A 19,422-nucleotide genomic window follows, 5' to 3' on the forward strand; every position below is an offset into this window, starting at 1 on the left:
CCGGTCATGCCCGGATTTGGGGTGTGACAATTGTGGTATCAGAGCAATAGGTTTATTGAGTTACATATCTTGCATTTCATCATTTAGATGAGGTCCGATTCCCTATAGTCCTTAGTATTGTATGGTTAAGTTAGTTTTTCTTAAGCTTATGTTGAATGTTTCTTGATTTCATTTTGAAGGTTAAGAGTTGGCACCTAGATATCTACACTGATTGTCTATTCCTGGTGAGCCTTTGATGTTTGTATTACCTTGTCTACTCCATTAGGTGGAATAGTAATATTGGGAGAAACAGTGGTGTTAGGGGATGATTGTAGATCTTGTGAGATAGAGATGGATGGTAGAATTTTTCCAGTGGATTTGATTTCTTTAGAGATGAAGGATTTTTATGTGATTTCGGGGATGGATTGGTTGAGCAAGAATCATACCTCTGTTGATTGTTTTAGAAAGATGGTAGTTTTTGCTATGTTGGGACAACTTGAGTTTTTCATTTAGGGAGATAAGAAAGGGTCTTCTATCTGTTTTACTTCTTCCTTTTAGGCTAATCGAATGTTAAGTAAAGGGTGCCATGATTATTTAGCTTGTGTGGTGAGTATTGAACTGCCAGAATATAAGTTAGAGGAATTGCCTGTAGTGAGTGATTGTGTTGATGTTTTTCTAAAGGATCTACCTAGACTTCCTCTAGATCGTGAGGTAGAATTTTCCATTAACTTGGTCCCTGACACAACACTTATTTCTAAAGTGCCCTATAGAATGGCGTCGTTGGAGTTGAGGGAGTTACAAACTTAGTTATAGGAGTTGTTAGACAAACGTTTTATTAGGCCTAGTGTTTCACCTTGGAGAGCACCTGTGTTGTTTGTGAAGAAGAATGATGGGTCTATGAGGTTGTGTATTGATTGTTGAGAACCGAACAAAGTCACAGTGAAGAATATGTATCCTTTGCCACGTATTGTTGACCTATTTGACCAATTGCAGGAAGCTCAAGTATTCTCTAAGATTGACTTGAGGTTAGGCTATCACCAGTTGAAAGTAAAGGATGGGGATGTTCCTAAGACAACTTTTAGAATCCGTTATGGGCATTATGAGTTCTTGGTAATGCCTTTTGGTCTCACAAATGCACACGCCGCATTCATGGATTTGATGAACAGAGTATTTAAAACGCAGCTGGATAAATTTTTGGTAATGTTTATTGATGACATCCTAATTTATTCGAGGAGTAAAGGAGTGCATAAACAATATTTGAGGGTAGTATTTCAGATCCTTAGAGAGAAGAGACTGTATGCAAAATTTAAGAAGTGTGAATTTTAGTTGAGCAGTGTATCATTTTTGGGTCATGTGGGAGTAAAGATGGGGTATTTGTAGATAGCACGATGGTAGCAGCAATTATTGATTGGCCGCGACCTATTTCTGTTACAGAGGTACGTAGCTTTCTAGGGCTTGCTGGATATTATAGACAGTTTGTAGAAGGATTCTGCTGTATTGCTTTGCCATTTATAAACCTCACTAGGAAAGAGGTAAAGTTTGAGTGGAATGATGATTGTGAGTGTAGCTTCTAAGAGTTTAAACAAAGGTTGATATCAGCTCCAATCCTTGCCTTATCTACTAATGGTGGTGGTTTTGTGATTTATAGTGATGCTTCACGATAGGGTTTAGGATGTGTGCCCATGCAGCATAGGAAGGAGATTACTTATACGTCACAACAGTTGAAAATACATGAGAGAAACTATCCTACGTATGACTAAGAGTTAGCAACAGTGATTTTCGCTCTTAAGATCTGGCGGCATTATTTGTATGGAGAGTCATGTGAGATTTACACTGATCATAAGAGTTTGAAGTATATTTTCACACAGAAGGAACTAAATTTGAGGCAAGGAAGATGGCTTGAGTTGTTAAAAGATTTTGATGTGAATATTTTGTATCATCCGGAGAAGGAAATGTGGTAGCAGATGCCTTGAGTAAGAAGGTCGCAATTGGAGATATAGTTGCTTTGTGTATTAAGAGTTGTTTGGTGGAAGACATGAGACGTTTGAGGCTTGAGGTTGTTACACCTGGTAATAGGGCTTATTGTAGTCAATTGACAGTTCAGCCGACCTTGAGAGAACGGATTCGTTTAGCACAGGAGATTGACCCCCAGTGTAAGCGTATTAGAGGAGAGATGGCAGAGGGTAAGCATGTAGACTTTGTGGTTAGTGATGATGGGTTGCTTAGATTCCGTAGTCGAATTTGTGTTCTTGCTAGTGGTGATTGAGAAAGGAGATTATGACGGAGGCACATAGTTCTAGTTACAGCATTCATTCTGGAAGTACTAAGATGTATCAAGATCTTTATAAACATTTTTGGTGGAATGGTATGAAGGAAGATATTGCAAAATTTGTGGCTCAGTGTTTTGTGTGTCAACAGGTTAAAGTAGAACATTAGAAATCGGCAGGGAAACTACAACCTTTACCTATCCCAGAGTGGAAGTAGGATCATGTTACCATGGATTTCGTGTGCGGATTACCTCGTACTAGTAGTAATCATAATGCAGTTTGGGTAGTTGTGGATAGATTAACCAAGTCAGCACATTTTATTGCAGTTCGAATGAACTATTCTCTAACTCGATTTACACAGTTGTATGTGAAGGAGATTGTTGGATTTCATGGTGCACTAGTGTCAATAGTGTCAGATTGGGACCCTCATTTTGTGTCTAAGTTTTGGGGTGCTTTACAGTCAGTTATGTGTACTTGGTTAAATTTTAGTTCAGCTTATCACCCTTAGACAGATGGGGTATCGGAGAGGACTATTCAAATCCTTGAGGATATGTTGAGGGCTTATGCTTTGGAGTGGAGAGGTAATTGGGATGATTATTTGCCGCTCATGGAGTATGCGTATAATAATAGTTATCATTCTAGTTTGGGAGTAACTCCTTATGAGGCTCTGTATGTGAGGAAGTGTAGGTCTCCTTGTGCTGGTATGAGGTTGGTAAGAGGCAAATGTTGGGACTTGATTTGGTGGAGGATGCTACACAAAAAATTATAATCATTAGAGAGAGATTATTGACTGCTCAGAGTAAACAAAAAAGTTATGCTGATCATCATAGCAGAGATTTAGAGTTTCATGTGGGGGATATGGTATTCTTGAAAGTATCACCATGGAAAGGAGTCATCAGGTTTGGAAAGGAATGAAAGTTGAGTTCGAGATACGTTGGACCATTTGAGGTATTAGAAAAGGTTAGTGAGGTTGTGTACCGTGTTGTTTTACCCCCTAGGTTGGCAGGAGTGCATAATGTGTTTTACGCGTCTATGCTGAGGAAATATGTGCACAGTCCGTCGTATGTGATAGATTATGAGCCGCTTCAGATTAGAGAGGATTTTTCGTATGAGGAGATGCCTGTTCAGATTTTGTATTCAGAAGACAAAATGTTGCGTACAAACGCCATTAAATTGGTTAAGGTACTGTGGCGTAATCATCTAGTTGAAGAGGCAACTTGGGAACGCGAGGATGAGATGCGCAAGAAGTACCCACATCTATTCTCATGATTTACTCAGGTTAGTTTCGAGGACGAAACTTTTTTTTTAGGAGGGGAGAATGTGAGAACCCGAATATAAAAATTAAGTAAATAATTAAATAATAATATTACAATCTCAAATATTTTTGTGGTGAATTCTAAGGTGCAAATTAAATATTATTGGAGGATGTTTTAATTAATTTTAAACTTAAAATAAATTTGTGGTGAAAGCATTTAATTTAGAGGCAAGATTTATTATAAAAAATATATATATATATATATAGAGAGAGAGAGAGAGGGTGTGACTTGAACTCTAGACCACAAGGTTAATATATAAGACTCCTACCATTTGAGTTACATATAACTTATACATATATTTTGTATATTTATTTATTTATTTGACCTATGTGTGCCCACTACTAGTATAAAATAAAATAAACACAAACCCTACTCTATTATTTGTTCACCACATAGGGCAACAACACAGTAGCCACGGGAGAAGGTTTGAGAGAAGGAAAAAAAAGAAGAAGATGTTGCAATCAAAGAACTTTTGGGTGTGTTGTGTTGTGTGTGATCATCAAAGGTTAGCCCTCTTAGGTTTTCTTCTCTTCTTTCTTTGTTCTATCCTTATTCTATAATTATTTTATTCATTCATGGAGAGGTTGTAGGTTTATGTATTGTGTATATAGATATCCTATTAAGAAACTTGAGGAGCTAAATTTATGTGTAAAGATTGGGTGAAATTTTCAGTCCAAAAAATTCTGCACAGAATCGCAAACTTTAAAAATCAAGAAACCATATCAAACGGATGAATTTTAATCTGAAATTTTTACAGTAGATCAATTACACATTGAATTGCATATCTGAATTTTTTCATAATTTTTGGGAGTCGAAATCCATATAAATTGAGGTATTCAAATCTGTCCAGGAAACCAGTCCGAAACAGTAAATTCGGGATTGTTGTTCTCTTTGGGTATAAATCCAAAAATTATCAAATTAGTGTCATTAGAACCAGTTATGAGTCTAGTTTCGTACGTTTTTGGCCTTGCATTGATTGCTCGCGTATATTAAGAGAACCGTTAATTTCTTTAAAGTGCTGCAGAAAACAACCTGTTTGGATATAATAAATTGTAGAAAAATTATTTTGATAAGCAAATCAAGTGAAACCAATTGGGTTTGAAACTTAGGATATATTAGATCATATCTGGAGGTTATTGGAATTTTTCGAATAGCGTGGAGTGGATTTTGTAATTTTCAAAGTTAGCGAATAGATTGGGAAAACTTGTTTAAAACACTGTTTCATCTTAAAGTTATTTTTAGTTAAGTTTCGATCGGAATCTATGTCTTGGGTGATTTTAGACCTTGAAGAATATGAACTTAGGTAATATTTAAGAGTAACGGTGAGTTGGGTTGAGCCGTGTTAGTGCGTTTTAGTTTGAGATTACTTAGTTCCTATTCTTTTTAGTATTTTAAAATTAGTTGTGACGCGTAGTTTTTATACTTGGTTCAGGCCACTAGTTGGACTTTTACACTCTATTCGAGGATTATATTATTGCGTTTCAGGTGAGTAGTTTCATGCTACATATTTTTATAAATGTTCCCCTACCCTGAACTGTCACGCCCCAAAATTTGAGACCGCAAGAGAAATATATAAAGTACAACTCAAACAAAATAGATAACCACAATACGTTAATATACACATACAAGCGGAGTTATAACATGGATAACTGATTTGAGTTCCACTAGAGGTTTACAAATATTGTCAAACCAAAAGGTAAAAGAAAAGAGAACACAAAAACAAACTACTAGTCTAAATTTTCAAGTGAACCACGGCTCTAAAACTTCATCTTGATTGTCTTTGGGATAACCTTCCCCGTCGTGAGCTGCTTCTTCACCTGGCATGACACGCCATGAGCTTGGAATGCCCAGTAAAAACACACACACCCCCATATCTTCTATCAATCAATCATACACAAAACAAATCAAGTAACATAACATACTTACATTAAGGTTTTATAAATCAGTAGTTAGACTAGGCATTTAGGACCCCCCAAAGAGATCCTTCTACCCAACCACAAGGATTGAACACCAGACTATTCAGAACTCCCCCTTTTGCTGCTTTGCAGACCTTACCACCTATGCCCACCTTCCGATTATTTACCTGTCAGTGGCATTGATGGACCTCAAAAGGGACGGCCAACAAGCGGGCTCGCTTACACCCAAATCGTGCCTCGGGCTCGCTTACACCCTGCACATACCATACCAAAGGGCTCGCTTACACCCTACACATACCATACCATAGGGCTCGCTTACACCCTACACATGCCATACCATAGGGCTCGCTTACACCCTGAAACCGCCGCATAGAGTCTGAATACATCCAGGTCAACCCCGGTGCTCGCTTAAACTGCTTACGCAAGACTTAACTCATTTGGTATTAACCCCATCATAATTCATGTCATGCATATGTATAAAATTGTTCTAAAACACTAAGATAAACGTCACCCATTGCCAACCCCTTATCATTTCCCATTTATTAGATCTTTTGCTAGGTGAGTTAGTCACATTCGGTAATTTGATCAATTAAACGAGTAGGGGAAAAACATACTAGAGGAAATATAGTCCATGATCATCATACATAAGTACATAAGTATAGTTAAGCAAGAAATAACATTAAAAAGGCCTGAAAAACTTAGAGACAAGTCACATAGTACAACACAATTTCCAGCACCGGTCGGTTTTGCAGGGCTAACAAGAACGCTTTGGTAAAAATACTTCTAGGTCAAATTAGGGGCTGAAATTGCACAGAAATAATAATTAACCTGTCTAGTTTCAATTCCAATTCACAGAATGTGCATAGCACCTCCAGAAATTCATCCACAAGCTATATTCAAAAACCTGTCCAGATTTGTCACCCATTGGGAAAACTAGCGTTTCTCTCAATCTACCCGATGGTTTTTACTCAAATAAAATCTGTTGGAAAGAGGACTCAGATTTCTAAATTTTGACAAAAGAACCAACACGAAATGATTTTTCTAGAATTTTATAAAATTACTAAAAGTGGACTGTTTTTCAGAGATTCAGGACCAGATTTTTCAACAAATTATCCAAGCCCTAAAAACACACAATTAGGGGCTAATAAAATTGTCACAAGCTCTAAACATACCAATTATCTTACAATAAATTCAGATTTGAGAAATAAACAGGTTTGATATTTCTTTTAAATATTAGAAATTGCAGCAGTGCATATTTTGAATAAAATTGTAAGAAATGTCACCAATTCACACCCACACAAGCATACACACCAAAAACTCAATTTACCATCAATACATAACCCAAGGGAGCATCTAGACAATAGGAAGATATAGGTAAAGAAAAAAAAATTGAGAAGACAAGGGAGAGGTGTATTTTTACCTTCAAGAAGTCTCTTTCTTTTTTTTCCTCACACTTCTCTACTCCTCTTGACTTCCCTTGAACAAACTCTCCCTCTCTCACCCTCTCCTTGAGCTGATCCAAAAACGTGGGTGTGGGGATTGGGACCAACTCTCAATTTATATAAGATAGATAGCTTAATGGCTAAGGGACTAAATATCTAGATATTTATTTATTTATTTATTTTATTTATTTCTTTGTCTCTTCCACCAATATTATATATATGTATATATATAAACTATGTATATATTCAAGACACAATAATATTCCATTCAAATAAATAATTAATGAAAGAACAATAATAAAAAAAAATAAGAAATAAGAATAAAATGTGTGAATTAATTTAGAAATTATGAGGTAAATAAATAAAACCAAGTCTTAGGATAGTTCCAATCATAAAGTGGTGTTCTATGATTTAATTATGGTCACACACGGAGAAATTATTCCTTACTTGGGACCTTACACAGATTTTTACGGAACTAGGGTTAAAATACTATTAACCTAAGGCTCAGGGTTTCAAGTGTAATTTAAAAAAAAAAATTTAGGGTCTCTACAACCTATCCCCCTTAAATAAATTTCGTCCTCGAAATTAGATCATACCTTACGTCCCAAATAGTTGTGGGTAATTTGCCCGCATCGCATCTTCACGTTCGCAGGTGAACTCTTCAATACCATGGTGACGCCAGAGTATCTTAAGAAGGGGAATTGTCTTCCCTCGCAAGTTCTTTTCTTGTCTGTCTATAATTGCTACAGGTCCTTCTTCAAAGGTAGCGTCCTCATTGAGTTGGATTTCTTCCCAGTTGATGATGTGAGAAGGGTGCATTATGTACTTCCGCAGCATAGATACATGGAAAACATCATGTACTCCAGCCAACTGTGGGGGTAAAGCCAACTTGTACGCAACCTCTCCGATTTTCTGGAGTATCTCGAAGGGTCCAATATATCGAGGTGATAATTTTCCTTTCTTTCCAAAACGAATAATCCCTCGGCGGGGCTGAATTTTCAGGAAAACATAATCACCGGTGGCGAAGGTTAGCGGTCTTCTCCTTTTATCTGCATAACTCTTCTGACGATCTTGAGTTGCCACTAATCTTTGTCGAATAAGTTTCACCTTTTCTGTAGTTTCTTGCACGATTTCTGGGCCCAATAGACTCACTTCTCCAACTTCAGTCCAACAAACTGGTGATCTGCAAGGCCGACCATACAGTGCTTCGAATGGAGCCATGCCAATACTAGCCTGGAAACTATTGTTGTATGTGAACTCCACCAGCGGTAGGTGTCGCTCCCAGCTCCCTTTAAAATCCATCACACAAGCTCTTAACATGTCCTCCAAAGTTTGAATGGTACGTTCCGACTGTCCATCAGTTTGAGGATGAAATGCGGTACTGAAACATAATTCAGTCCCTAACGCTTCCTGTAAGCTTCCCCAGAATCGGGAGGTGAAACGCGGGTCCCGGTCGGACACAATTGATACAGGAATTCCGTGTAATCGGATAATTTCCTTAATGTAGAGATGACTCAGCGATGTCAAAGTGTCGGAGATTTTATATGGCAAAAAGTGTGCAGTTTTCGTCAAACGATCAACTATAACCCATATAGCATCATATCCTCTCGGTGACCTGGGTAGTCCAGTGACGAAGTCCATTGTTACATGCTCCCATTTCCATTCTGATATCGGCAAGGGCTGAAGCATCCCTCCAGGTCGCTGGTGTTCTGCCTTTACTTGCTGACACGTAAGGCATCTGGCTATGAATTGAGCCACATCTTTCTTTATTCCCCTCCACCAATATTGACGTTTTAAGTTTTGGTACATTTTCGTCCCTCCTGGGTGCACTGCAAACACTGAATGGTGGAACGCCTTTAAAATTTTTTCTCTAAGTGACTCATCTTGTGGTACTAACACTCTACCCTGATGTCTCAAACTTCCATCTGCATGAATCGTCCAATCAGGTATAGGATCGCCGGATGCTATTCGTGCTTTTATGAACGCCACCTCTTGATCATACTTCTGTGACTCTATTACCTCGTTCAGTAATTTGGGTGTAGCGATTTGAGCGCCAAGGTATACCTTCTTGTCCTGAGCTTTCATCTGTACTCCAAACTCATTAAGTGTTCCGACCATGTTCCATTCCTTGAGTGCCAAGCTAGCAATAATTCCCCGGTTCTTGCGACTCAAGGCATCCGCCACCACGTTAGCTTTGCCAGGATGATAGGATAGAGTAAAATGGTAATCTTCGAGGTATTCTAGCCACCGTCTTTGTCTCATGTTCAAGTCCTTCTGCGTGAACAAATATTTCAAGCTCTTATGGTCCGTGAAAATCTCAAATTGTTCACCATACAAATAATGACGCCACTGCTTTAATGCAAAAACCATTGCTGCCAACTCTAGATCGTGTGTCGGATAATTCTTTTCATGCGGTTTCAGTTGCCTGGAGCCGTAAGCTACCACCTTCCCTTTTTGCATTAGCACACAGCCTAGCCCATCCTTGGACGCGTCGCAATATACCGTATATCCTCTGTCTCGCTCCGGAATGATGAGTATTGGGGCACTAGTCAATCTCCTCTTGAGTTCTTGAAAGGATTGTTCACATGCTTCGTTCCAATCGTATTTTACCCCTTTTTGCGTTAGACGAGTCATCGGCTTAGCTACTTTAGAAAAGTCTTGAATAAACCGTCGGTAATAGCCGGCCAACCCTAAGAAACTACGAACTTCAAATACTGAGGTTGGCTGTTTCCAATCTAATACTGCTTCCACCTTGGCCGGGTCTACAGCGATTCCATGCTCCGACACGACGTGTCCCAAAAATGTGATTTCCTTCAACCAGAACTCGCATTTACTTGCTTTTGCGTACAGCTGGTTGTTTCTTAAAACTTGAAGAACTACTCTCAAGTGTTGCTCATGTTCCTCTTCCGACGGTGAATAGACTAGAATATCGTCAATAAACACCACCACGAACTGGTCCAAGTACGGAGTAAAAATTTTATTCATCAAGCTCATAAACACGGCTGGTGCATTGGTTAATCCAAAGGGCATTACCACAAATTCGTAATGGCCATATCGGGTTCGGAAAGCAGTTTTTGGTATGTCATCATCGGTGACCCGCAATTGATGATAGCCAGATCTAAGATCAATCTTTGAATAACACTTTGAACCTCGAAGTTGGTCAAAAAGGTCATCAATCCGTGGAAGTGGATATCGGTTCTTGATCGTCACCCGATTGAGTTGCCGATAATCTATGCACAATCTCAGTGTTCCGTCCTTTTTCTTTGCAAATAGAACTGGTGCGCCCCATGGTGAGGTACTTGGTCGGATAAATCCCTTGTCCAGTAATTCCTGCAATTGCGTCTTCAACTCCCGAAGTTCAGCAGGAGCCATACGGTGGGGTGTCAGGGATATTGGTGCGGTACCCGCTTGTAATTCGATACTAAAATCTACTTCACGATGTGGCGGTAATCCTGGCAACTCCTCAGGAAAAACATCAGCGTATTCACAAACTACACGCGGAAGATTTAATTCTGATTGAGCTTCTTCATTAATGATCAAACTTGCTAACCATCCAGCAAATTGTCGATGCCACTGCATTTTACGATTTGTTGTGCTCAGGGAATCCTCTCTATCCCCCTTAAATTGGAAACACGTTCCACTAGGTGTGCAAACCGTCACTCTCTTGCGGTAGCAATCAATCACTGCTTGGTGGGCGGATAACCAATCCATTCCCAAGATTATGTCAAAATCGGACATGTTCATGACCCGAAGGTCACAACTCAAGTGTAACCCTGACACTTCTAATTTACACCCTCGACAAATTAATCCTACCCTAATACTTCCTCCCAAGGGTGATGCAACACGTAAAGTAGTTTCTAAAGGTTCACATCTAAGACCTAATGATTTAACACATGAGGTTGATATAAAAGAATGTGATGCGCCAGAATCGAATAGAACATGAACCCAGGAATTATAGAGTACAAGGTTACCTCTAATTACTGATGGATCTTCATTACCTTCCTCTTGGAGGGCAAAAACTCTGCCTGTGCCTTTTTGATTACCGGTTGGTCCAACATTTCGGTTTCCTCCTGACTTGTTCATCCATGGCCTTTGCCCGCCAATAACTTGAGCATTCGCGCTTGAACCCCCTGCTTGATTTCCCATCCCAGAAAGTTGGGGACATTCCGACTTTTTGTGCCCTATCTGGTGACAGTGAAAACATTGGATTTGTGTAATAGGCTTGGTTTGTAAACTCCCTTTCTGTTGCAGCTGTTGCGACGGTCTGATGTATGGTGTCCGTACCACATTCCTTCGGTCATTTCTTCTTGGCCCTACATAGGACTGACCCCCTTTCTTCGTTTTCATCATCCAAATCCTTTTTGAGTCTGCCCACTCTCTTTCTGCATCCAATGCCGTATCCACCACATCAGCAAAAGTAGAGAGGCGCAAGGGTAACACTTTGCCTCTAATAATAGGGTCTAAACCCCACTCGAATTTTCGTGCTTTCTCTCCCTCATCTGCGACGTATTGGGCTGCGTATCGCGCTAGCTCTTCAAACTTGGCTACATACTGAGTCACTGACATCTCACCCTGTTTCAAAGTTTGAAATTGCCAAATCCGCTCTTGTCTAACTGTGTTTGGGAAATATTTTCTTAGAAACAATTCTTTGAACTGAGCCCAAGTCATGCTTGTCGTGTCTCGAGAATTTTTCATCAAGGACCACCAATGATCCGCTTCTCCTTCTAGCTGATAACTTGCCAGGGCGATCTTGTCTGTATGCACAGTAATACCCATGGTTTCCAACATCTTTTCTATTTGACGAATCCAACTCTCAGCGATTCTCGGGTCAGGCTCACCTGTGAACGCCGGCGGTCTTTGCTTTCTGAACTCAGATAACAAATATATCCGCTCATTTGGTTGCGTTCTTCTAAGCCTTCCTAACTCTTCAAGAATCTGGTTTCCGACTGGTCTTGGCAACTCCTCCGCAGGTATAGGTCTACCGCAATTAGCGCCTTGATTGTGAGCTGGACGTCCTCGTCGGCGTCTGACTTGATCGTTTGCTTCCACATTGTCCGCCATCTGCCAAGTTTGTGGGTAATATAAGCTTAGGGTTGTTGTGAAGGCGAAGAGGCGTTCAATAAATAGTCTAATTTAATGTGGTCCAAGGTGTATGAAATTTATGTATTTTCTAAATGGATGATGCAATTAAACCAAGTAAAATAAAATAAAATACATACAACACAGTAGATTAACCAACTAGATATTTTATATATACGCATACAACTTCTTCTTACAAAAGGATACACTATCTAGGTTAGCGTGTAGCGTGTATACACCAAAACAAAACACGCTTCAACCACACAAAACACTATTTACAAAGGTACACAAAAGGGTTCGTCCCACAACTACTACAGCCCTAAGTCAAATGATTCCTCTGGGTCTTCTTCGGGATCTTCCTCGGGATCCTCTGGTGGTAAAGGAGCATATGTCGGGGAGGCCGGAAACTACTGAACCGGTGTAGGGGTGTACTCTGACGACACCTCTATAGGGAATGCAGGGGAAGCTCCAGGGAGTGCTGAGACAAACGGAACCTCTAACTCAGGATGATGAGAGCCGCAGCTCTCAGGTCCAACGCGACGCATCACTGGACGCGGATCCTCAGTCAATACCTCTTGCCTAAGCTCAGCAAAAGTCTGATCATTCCGCTCTATCTGAAGAGCGAACCTAAGCTCCCTGTATTTGCACTGGAGGCGTCGACGTACCAACGCTCGTCTTGCTTGCGCAGTATAGTATGAAAAATCCTCTTCTGTTTTCCGAATAGCTTTCTTTATCACGCGCTCCACCCCTAATTGACACCGTCGGTTAAGTCTTTGTGGGCTAACAGCTACTGCCCGTCTGTTCTGGAACCGAAAAACTCCCCAGTTATCAACGCTTTCTGATGTAGAATCCATCCTATGGTAGGTAAACAAAAAAATTTTTTTTTTTTAGTCCACCCTTAATATGATATATTATAATGGTAACAGAAAATAGTAATGTGAAAGGCAAGGATATCTAAAATCACGAGTCAACACGCGTGGGTTAAGGGTTGAACCTAGGGCACTGATACCAATTTGTCACGCCCCAAAATTTGAGACCGCAAGAGAAATATATAAAGTACAACTCAAACAAAATAGATAACCACAATACGTTAATATACACATACAAGCGGAGTTATAACATGGATAACTGATTTGAGTTCCACTAGAGGTTTACAAATATTGTCAAACCAAAAGGTAAAAGAAAAGAGAACACAAAAACAAACTACTAGTCTAAATTTTCAAGTGAACCACGGCTCTAAAACTTCATCTTGATTGTCTTTGGGATAACCTTCCCCGTCGTGAGCTGCTTCTTCACCTGGCATGACACGCCATGAGCTTGGAATGCCCAGTAAAAACACACACACCCCCATATCTTCTATCAATCAATCATACACAAAACAAATCAAGTAACATAACATACTTACATTAAGGTTTTATAAATCAGTAGTTAGACTAGGCATTTAGGACCCCCCAAAGAGATCCTTCTACCCAACCACAAGGATTGAACACCAGACTATTCAGAACTCCCCCTTTTGCTGCTTTGCAGACCTTACCACCTATGCCCACCTTCCGATTATTTACCTGTCAGTGGCATTGATGGACCTCAAAAGGGACGGCCAACAAGCGGGCTCGCTTACACCCAAATCGTGCCTCGGGCTCGCTTACACCCTGCACATACCATACCAAAGGGCTCGCTTACACCCTACACATACCATACCATAGGGCTCGCTTACACCCTACACATGCCATACCATAGGGCTCGCTTACACCCTGAAACCGCCGCATAGAGTCTGAATACATCCAGGTCAACCCCGGTGCTCGCTTAAACTGCTTACGCAAGACTTAACTCATTTGGTATTAACCCCATCATAATTCATGTCATGCATATGTATAAAATTGTTCTAAAACACTAAGATAAACGTCACCCATTGCCAACCCCTTATCATTTCCCATTTATTAGATCTTTTGCTAGGTGAGTTAGTCACATTCGGTAATTTGATCAATTAAACGAGTAGGGGAAAAACATACTAGAGGAAATATAGTCCATGATCATCATACATAAGTACATAAGTATAGTTAAGCAAGAAATAACATTAAAAAGGCCTGAAAAACTTAGAGACAAGTCACATAGTACAACACAATTTCCAGCACCGGTCGGTTTTGCAGGGCTAACAAGAACGCTTTGGTAAAAATACTTCTAGGTCAAATTAGGGGCTGAAATTGCACAGAAATAATAATTAACCTGTCTAGTTTCAATTCCAATTCACAGAATGTGCATAGCACCTCCAGAAATTCATCCACAAGCTATATTCAAAAACCTGTCCAGATTTGTCACCCATTGGGAAAACTAGCGTTTCTCTCAATCTACCCGATGGTTTTTACTCAAATAAAATCTGTTGGAAAGAGGACTCAGATTTCTAAATTTTGACAAAAGAACCAACACGAAATGATTTTTCTAGAATTTTATAAAATTACTAAAAGTGGACTGTTTTTCAGAGATTCAGGACCAGATTTTTCAACAAATTATCCAAGCCCTAAAAACACACAATTAGGGGCTAATAAAATTGTCACAAGCTCTAAACATACCAATTATCTTACAATAAATTCAGATTTGAGAAATAGACAGGTTTGATATTTCTTTTAAATATTAGAAATTGCAGCAGTGCATATTTTGAATAAAATTGTAAGAAATGTCACCAATTCACACCCACACAAGCATACACACCAAAAACTCAATTTACCATCAATACATAACCCAAGGGAGCATCTAGACAATAGGAAGATATAGGTAAAGAAAAAAAATTGAGAAGACAAGGGAGAGGTGTATTTTTACCTTCAAGAAGTCTCTTTCTTTTTTTTCCTCACACTTCTCTACTCCTCTTGACTTCCCTTGAACAAACTCTCCCTCTCTCACCCTCTCCTTGAGCTGATCCAAAAACGTGGGTGTGGGGATTGGGACCAACTCTCAATTTATATAAGATAGATAGCTTAATGGCTAAGGGACTAAATATCTAGATATTTATTTATTTATTTATTTTATTTATTTCTTTGTCTCTTCCACCAATATTATATATATGTATATATATAAACTATGTATATATTCAAGACACAATAATATTCCATTCAAATAAATAATTAATGAAAGAACAATAATAAAAAAAAATAAGAAATAAGAATAAAATGTGTGAATTAATTTAGAAATTATGAGGTAAATAAATAAAACCAAGTCTTAGGATAGTTCCAATCATAAAGTGGTGTTCTATGATTTAATTATGGTCACACACGGAGAAATTATTCCTTACTTGGGACCTTACACAGATTTTTACGGAACTAGGGTTAAAATACTATTAACCTAAGGCTCAGGGTTTCAAGTGTAATTTAAAAAAAAAAATTTAGGGTCTCTACATGAACTGTTGGAAAAATTAAATTGTTGTTTCATGATTAAACTGTTTTGATAAATTATTATATTATCAATTGAATCAAATTATTTCTGAAACATGTGTGAACTTGGCATACTGTAAACTATTTGTTTTGGTCTCATGTTTATAATGATGAACTACCATGTTTTGCGAAACTCATGTGTATTGATTATTGGGACCATGTGTGTATTTAGTCCAGGGAAATTATTCCACTGTGTGTGGTGACTCTGGCCACTAGGGAACAGATCCGGGTTGGGCCGTGATGACTCTAGTGCTCAACGATTGTAAGGAACAGACCTTTAAAAACAACTAGGTGACCTTCAATCGGATCGTCTTTGAGAAAAGGCTCAGGTGCCACCCTGAGGATGACTCTTAGTTCGGTATTGGATCCAACGGGGCTTATAGCCTGAGAAATGTGTGGCAGATTATTTGTTTTTATTGGTACCCAAAAAATTATTGGTGTTCATGTTATAATCTGTTTTAAGTGAAAAATGTCGTTTATCATGTTCTTGCGAGACATGAGTATTTTAAGTGTTGAATTGTGGAACCTTCTTTTTGAAACAGATTGTATTTACCAAACTGTATGCCAATCTAGTTTCTGTGATATATATCTTATTTTGGAATTGAACCCTGTTTTCAAAACTGTATTTACTATCCATGTTGCTACTTACTGAGCTATCAGCTGACTTAGTTGTTACCATTTCCAGGTGTTAGAAGGACTTAGAGTGGACTCATGGCGTAACGGGGACTCAATTGCAGGGACCTCTAGGGCATTCCTTTAGTTTAGAGTGTTATGTCAAGTTTGTGCATATTTATATTTATTCTTATCGAAGTTCATTTAGGATTATTTTTGATAGGTGGGTTGTTTATATCCCATAAGTTTGGATGATTTTTTTATTACGGTTGATTTTGCCGTTTATAATTGTGACATGTCTGGATTGAGTTTTGGTTATTTATTATTAGACTATTGTTCAGTTGTTCAATGTGATTGGATTCGTGTTTAGGCTTACGTGTGCCTTGGGCTAAGTCCCTGTGGGCCACGGCCGGTCATGCCCGGATTTGGGGTGTGACAATTTTCATTCACAATTCAATAATTTCGGCTCAGTATTTTTGTATTGCAATCTTCTCACTTAAGATAATACAAAACTATTGAATTGTGAAACCCAACTTTATTAATGCCCACTTTATGAAACAATTTCCATTCACAATTCAATAATTTCGGCTCATTATTTTTGTATTACAATCTTCTCACTTAAGATAATACAAAATCACGCAGGCCCATCTTAATTGACGGTTAAGTCCCACTTTAATTTAGAATCAAAGTTGCTGAAATCTCAGTTACACCTTTTTTTTTTTTTTTTTTTTTTTTTCGTGGAAGAAAGCTCAAGTGTCGTGGAAGAAAGCTCAAGTGCAAAGGAATAGACTGGGCTCAAAAAAGGCCATGGAATGCTTGCGACTTGGTGCACTAATAAAAAGCTAGGTTTTACAGAAACCCAAAGATAAAAAATAGGAATGGTGTTTGATGTGTGGATGAAAGGATGAGTCTACAAAAACCACATTGTTTGGGAATTAGGAATTCTAGGTAATAGATCATCACTTTCATGTGGACCAACCTTTTTATAAACACATGAGAACAATAATTTAACAAGATAACAAAATCATATCTGTAAAGCAATTAGAATCAAATCTTCAAAAATATTATCCTACAGCCCAAAAATCAACAATAGAATAGTCAATCTCATGACCTGGGAATTAAATATAACACAATAGATATCACAATCACTGTTATCAAATCCCAAATCGAATTGTGAATAGTAAAATTTTATGTGTATATATACGTATAAAATTACACCACGTTTAAAATGAAATATATATCAATATAATTAGCGGACCACTTTTTTCTTTTTCCTTTTTTAAATTATTTATTTATTTTTATACTTTGTGAAAATGACATTGTTTCATTTAATACACGAACAAAACTGAATTATTTAAATCGCAGTAAATCATAATGAATCACAATCAATTATAGTGAATCGCAATTGAATAGTAACATTCACTCAATTTATGATTCAACTACACGAATCAAATCATTTTGTTTGAAGCTTGAATCGAATCATATGAATTGAATTGTGAATCGTAAAATTCTATGAATCATAACCACAATCGCGTTTCAGATTTTGGGAACACAAATCGATCAACAAATCAGTGCTGCAAGGTAACATGCTATAGCACAAAGAAAATATATTTCTATGAAGGGGCAAAACAGTAAATATACATATGGGTATCGAAAGCATGCATCTCGTTAATATATATAGGTCATGCAAGGGCAATGGACACAAAAGGTTAAGTCACCTCAAGTGTATGACAAGCCATGCTAAAAGGGAATCCACTACAAAGAAATCTCGGTGCCTCGACCTCTGCTGTATAGTATGCACTCCTCTTCTAATGCTGTCTTGTCTCCGATAACAGAAACCCAAGCTTCTGCTATCTTCTTCAATTTTCCATCCGATATCTCTACCAAAGTGAAAGCTCGTACCGTGCCTATTGCATTTGGTGTAGAAACTGAGGTTTCATTATTCATTAAGGTTTTTCTGTTTGTAGCTTGTTCATCAGCCACCAATCTTTTAACTCTAGGAACAATGGCACCATTTAGGCATATAGTGTTGTCAGCCCCAACCACTATCATCTTTCGAATTCCATTTCCATAAGCCAGTTCTTTGTGCATGTGACCAAACACAACCAAAGGGATAGATAATTTGGTTGTCTCCTTCAACTGGGAAATAGCACATGCTAAGTCTGTACCATAAATTGCTCGCGTAAACATCATAATTAAATGTTAATCCATCTTGACAAAAAAAAAGAAAAAAAAAAGAAAAAGAAAAAGAAAAAGAAAAAAAAAGATCACATCTGGCTGGTAAAAAAGTTGATAAATGAAACAATTTAGACAACAGAGCTTTTTCAGTAAAACTGTCAACCGGCCTCCCTTTAATAGGGCTGGCTGATGGGTAACCTAATGAAACAAAGAAATCCATACCTGGATCACCGTGGTCACCACCTCCAAACACCCAATCTCTTCCACAGATGTCGTTCACATTAGAACCTAGACCTGATAAGATATTACTATAGAATTATCAATATAAAGAGATCAGTTTGTCCTAGAGAAACTGGTAGATTTTAGTAGAGTGATACACCTGTGGGACCATTATGAGCAAGAAATATAATCAAATGACCATCGGGTGTGCCTAAAGCAGCTTCATAGATTCTCTTTGCACTTCCTTCCATGTCATGGACGCCAAATCTAAGAAGATAATTCCAATTTGATGAGTTGCAATCCACGCCATGATAACAAAGGTCAAAGACGAAGATAGGGGGGTATTCACAGACTGGTTTGGTTCAAAATTTTAAGGTGAACTAAGTATCAAACTAGTATTAACGGTTCTAGAAATTTAGGAACCAAACTGAACCGTGAACTTTTGGAACCAAACAGAATAAAGCGGCTTGATTCTGGTTCAATCTATGATTATAGGCAAGAAAATTCATCGCAATATTCAAAGTTCAAACTACTCAGTTCAATGAAAAAACTGATATCTACCTATAAAAGCATTCCAAAATATTTACAACCATACTAAAAAAATTTATAATATTTTCCAAACAACTTTTACAAAATGTGTATAGATACATTAAAATTTTATAACATTTTCCAAACCAACAGTTTTTAATCACTTGGAACCTAACTGTCCTCTCAAAAACCGGACCAAACCATATGCTTTGGACCAATTCGAATTGTTTTATTAGTTCCACCAGTTTTCTTTAACAACCCTAGAACAAGAACCAGCATTTAGCCACAAAAACCTAATCCACATGATAAAAGCAAGCTGCTTGGCTTTTAATCTAGTGGATATCCTATGAAGAGATTAGAAGAATCCAACAAGTGAATGCAACAGCTTTTTCAAGTTCAACTGAAATCTGAGGGAACAACATTAAGGTCAACCGCAGATAAGTCTATTTTAATGCATCAATCTG

The 19,422-nt window shown here is 38.2% G+C and overlaps 1 protein-coding gene and 1 long non-coding RNA gene across 6 annotated transcripts in view; one reads left to right on the plus strand and one right to left on the minus strand.

Moving 5' to 3' along the window:
- Window positions 1-3,104: 3,104 nt before the first annotated feature.
- On the plus strand, window positions 3,105-16,382 carry LOC145824675 (uncharacterized). Its single transcript, XR_014366620.1, has 3 exons — window positions 3,105-4,067; window positions 4,995-5,047; window positions 16,107-16,382. It is a non-coding gene; the product is annotated as an uncharacterized LOC145824675 (long non-coding RNA).
- A 1,243-nt stretch (window positions 16,383-17,625) lies between these two features.
- The window catches only part of LOC114272298 (uncharacterized), a 62,357-nt gene continuing 60,560 nt past the window's right edge, over window positions 17,626-19,422 (minus strand). For all 5 annotated transcript variants that reach the window (XM_082925035.1, XM_082925034.1, XM_082925038.1 and 2 more), the window contains 3 exons: window positions 18,591-18,697; window positions 18,434-18,505; window positions 17,626-18,195 (listed from right to left, as the gene is read on the minus strand). In XM_082925035.1, the coding sequence (XP_082781161.1) occupies window positions 17,789-18,195; window positions 18,434-18,505; window positions 18,591-18,697 (586 nt within the window). In that variant the 3' untranslated portion in view covers window positions 17,626-17,788. The remainder of the gene's footprint in view (window positions 18,196-18,433; window positions 18,506-18,590; window positions 18,698-19,422) is intronic.

The sequence above is a fragment of the Camellia sinensis genome, chromosome 4, assembly GCF_055761805.1.
Source record: "Camellia sinensis isolate YWXY chromosome 4, ASM5576180v1, whole genome shotgun sequence".
Classification (NCBI taxonomy): Eukaryota; Viridiplantae; Streptophyta; class Magnoliopsida; order Ericales; family Theaceae; genus Camellia; species Camellia sinensis.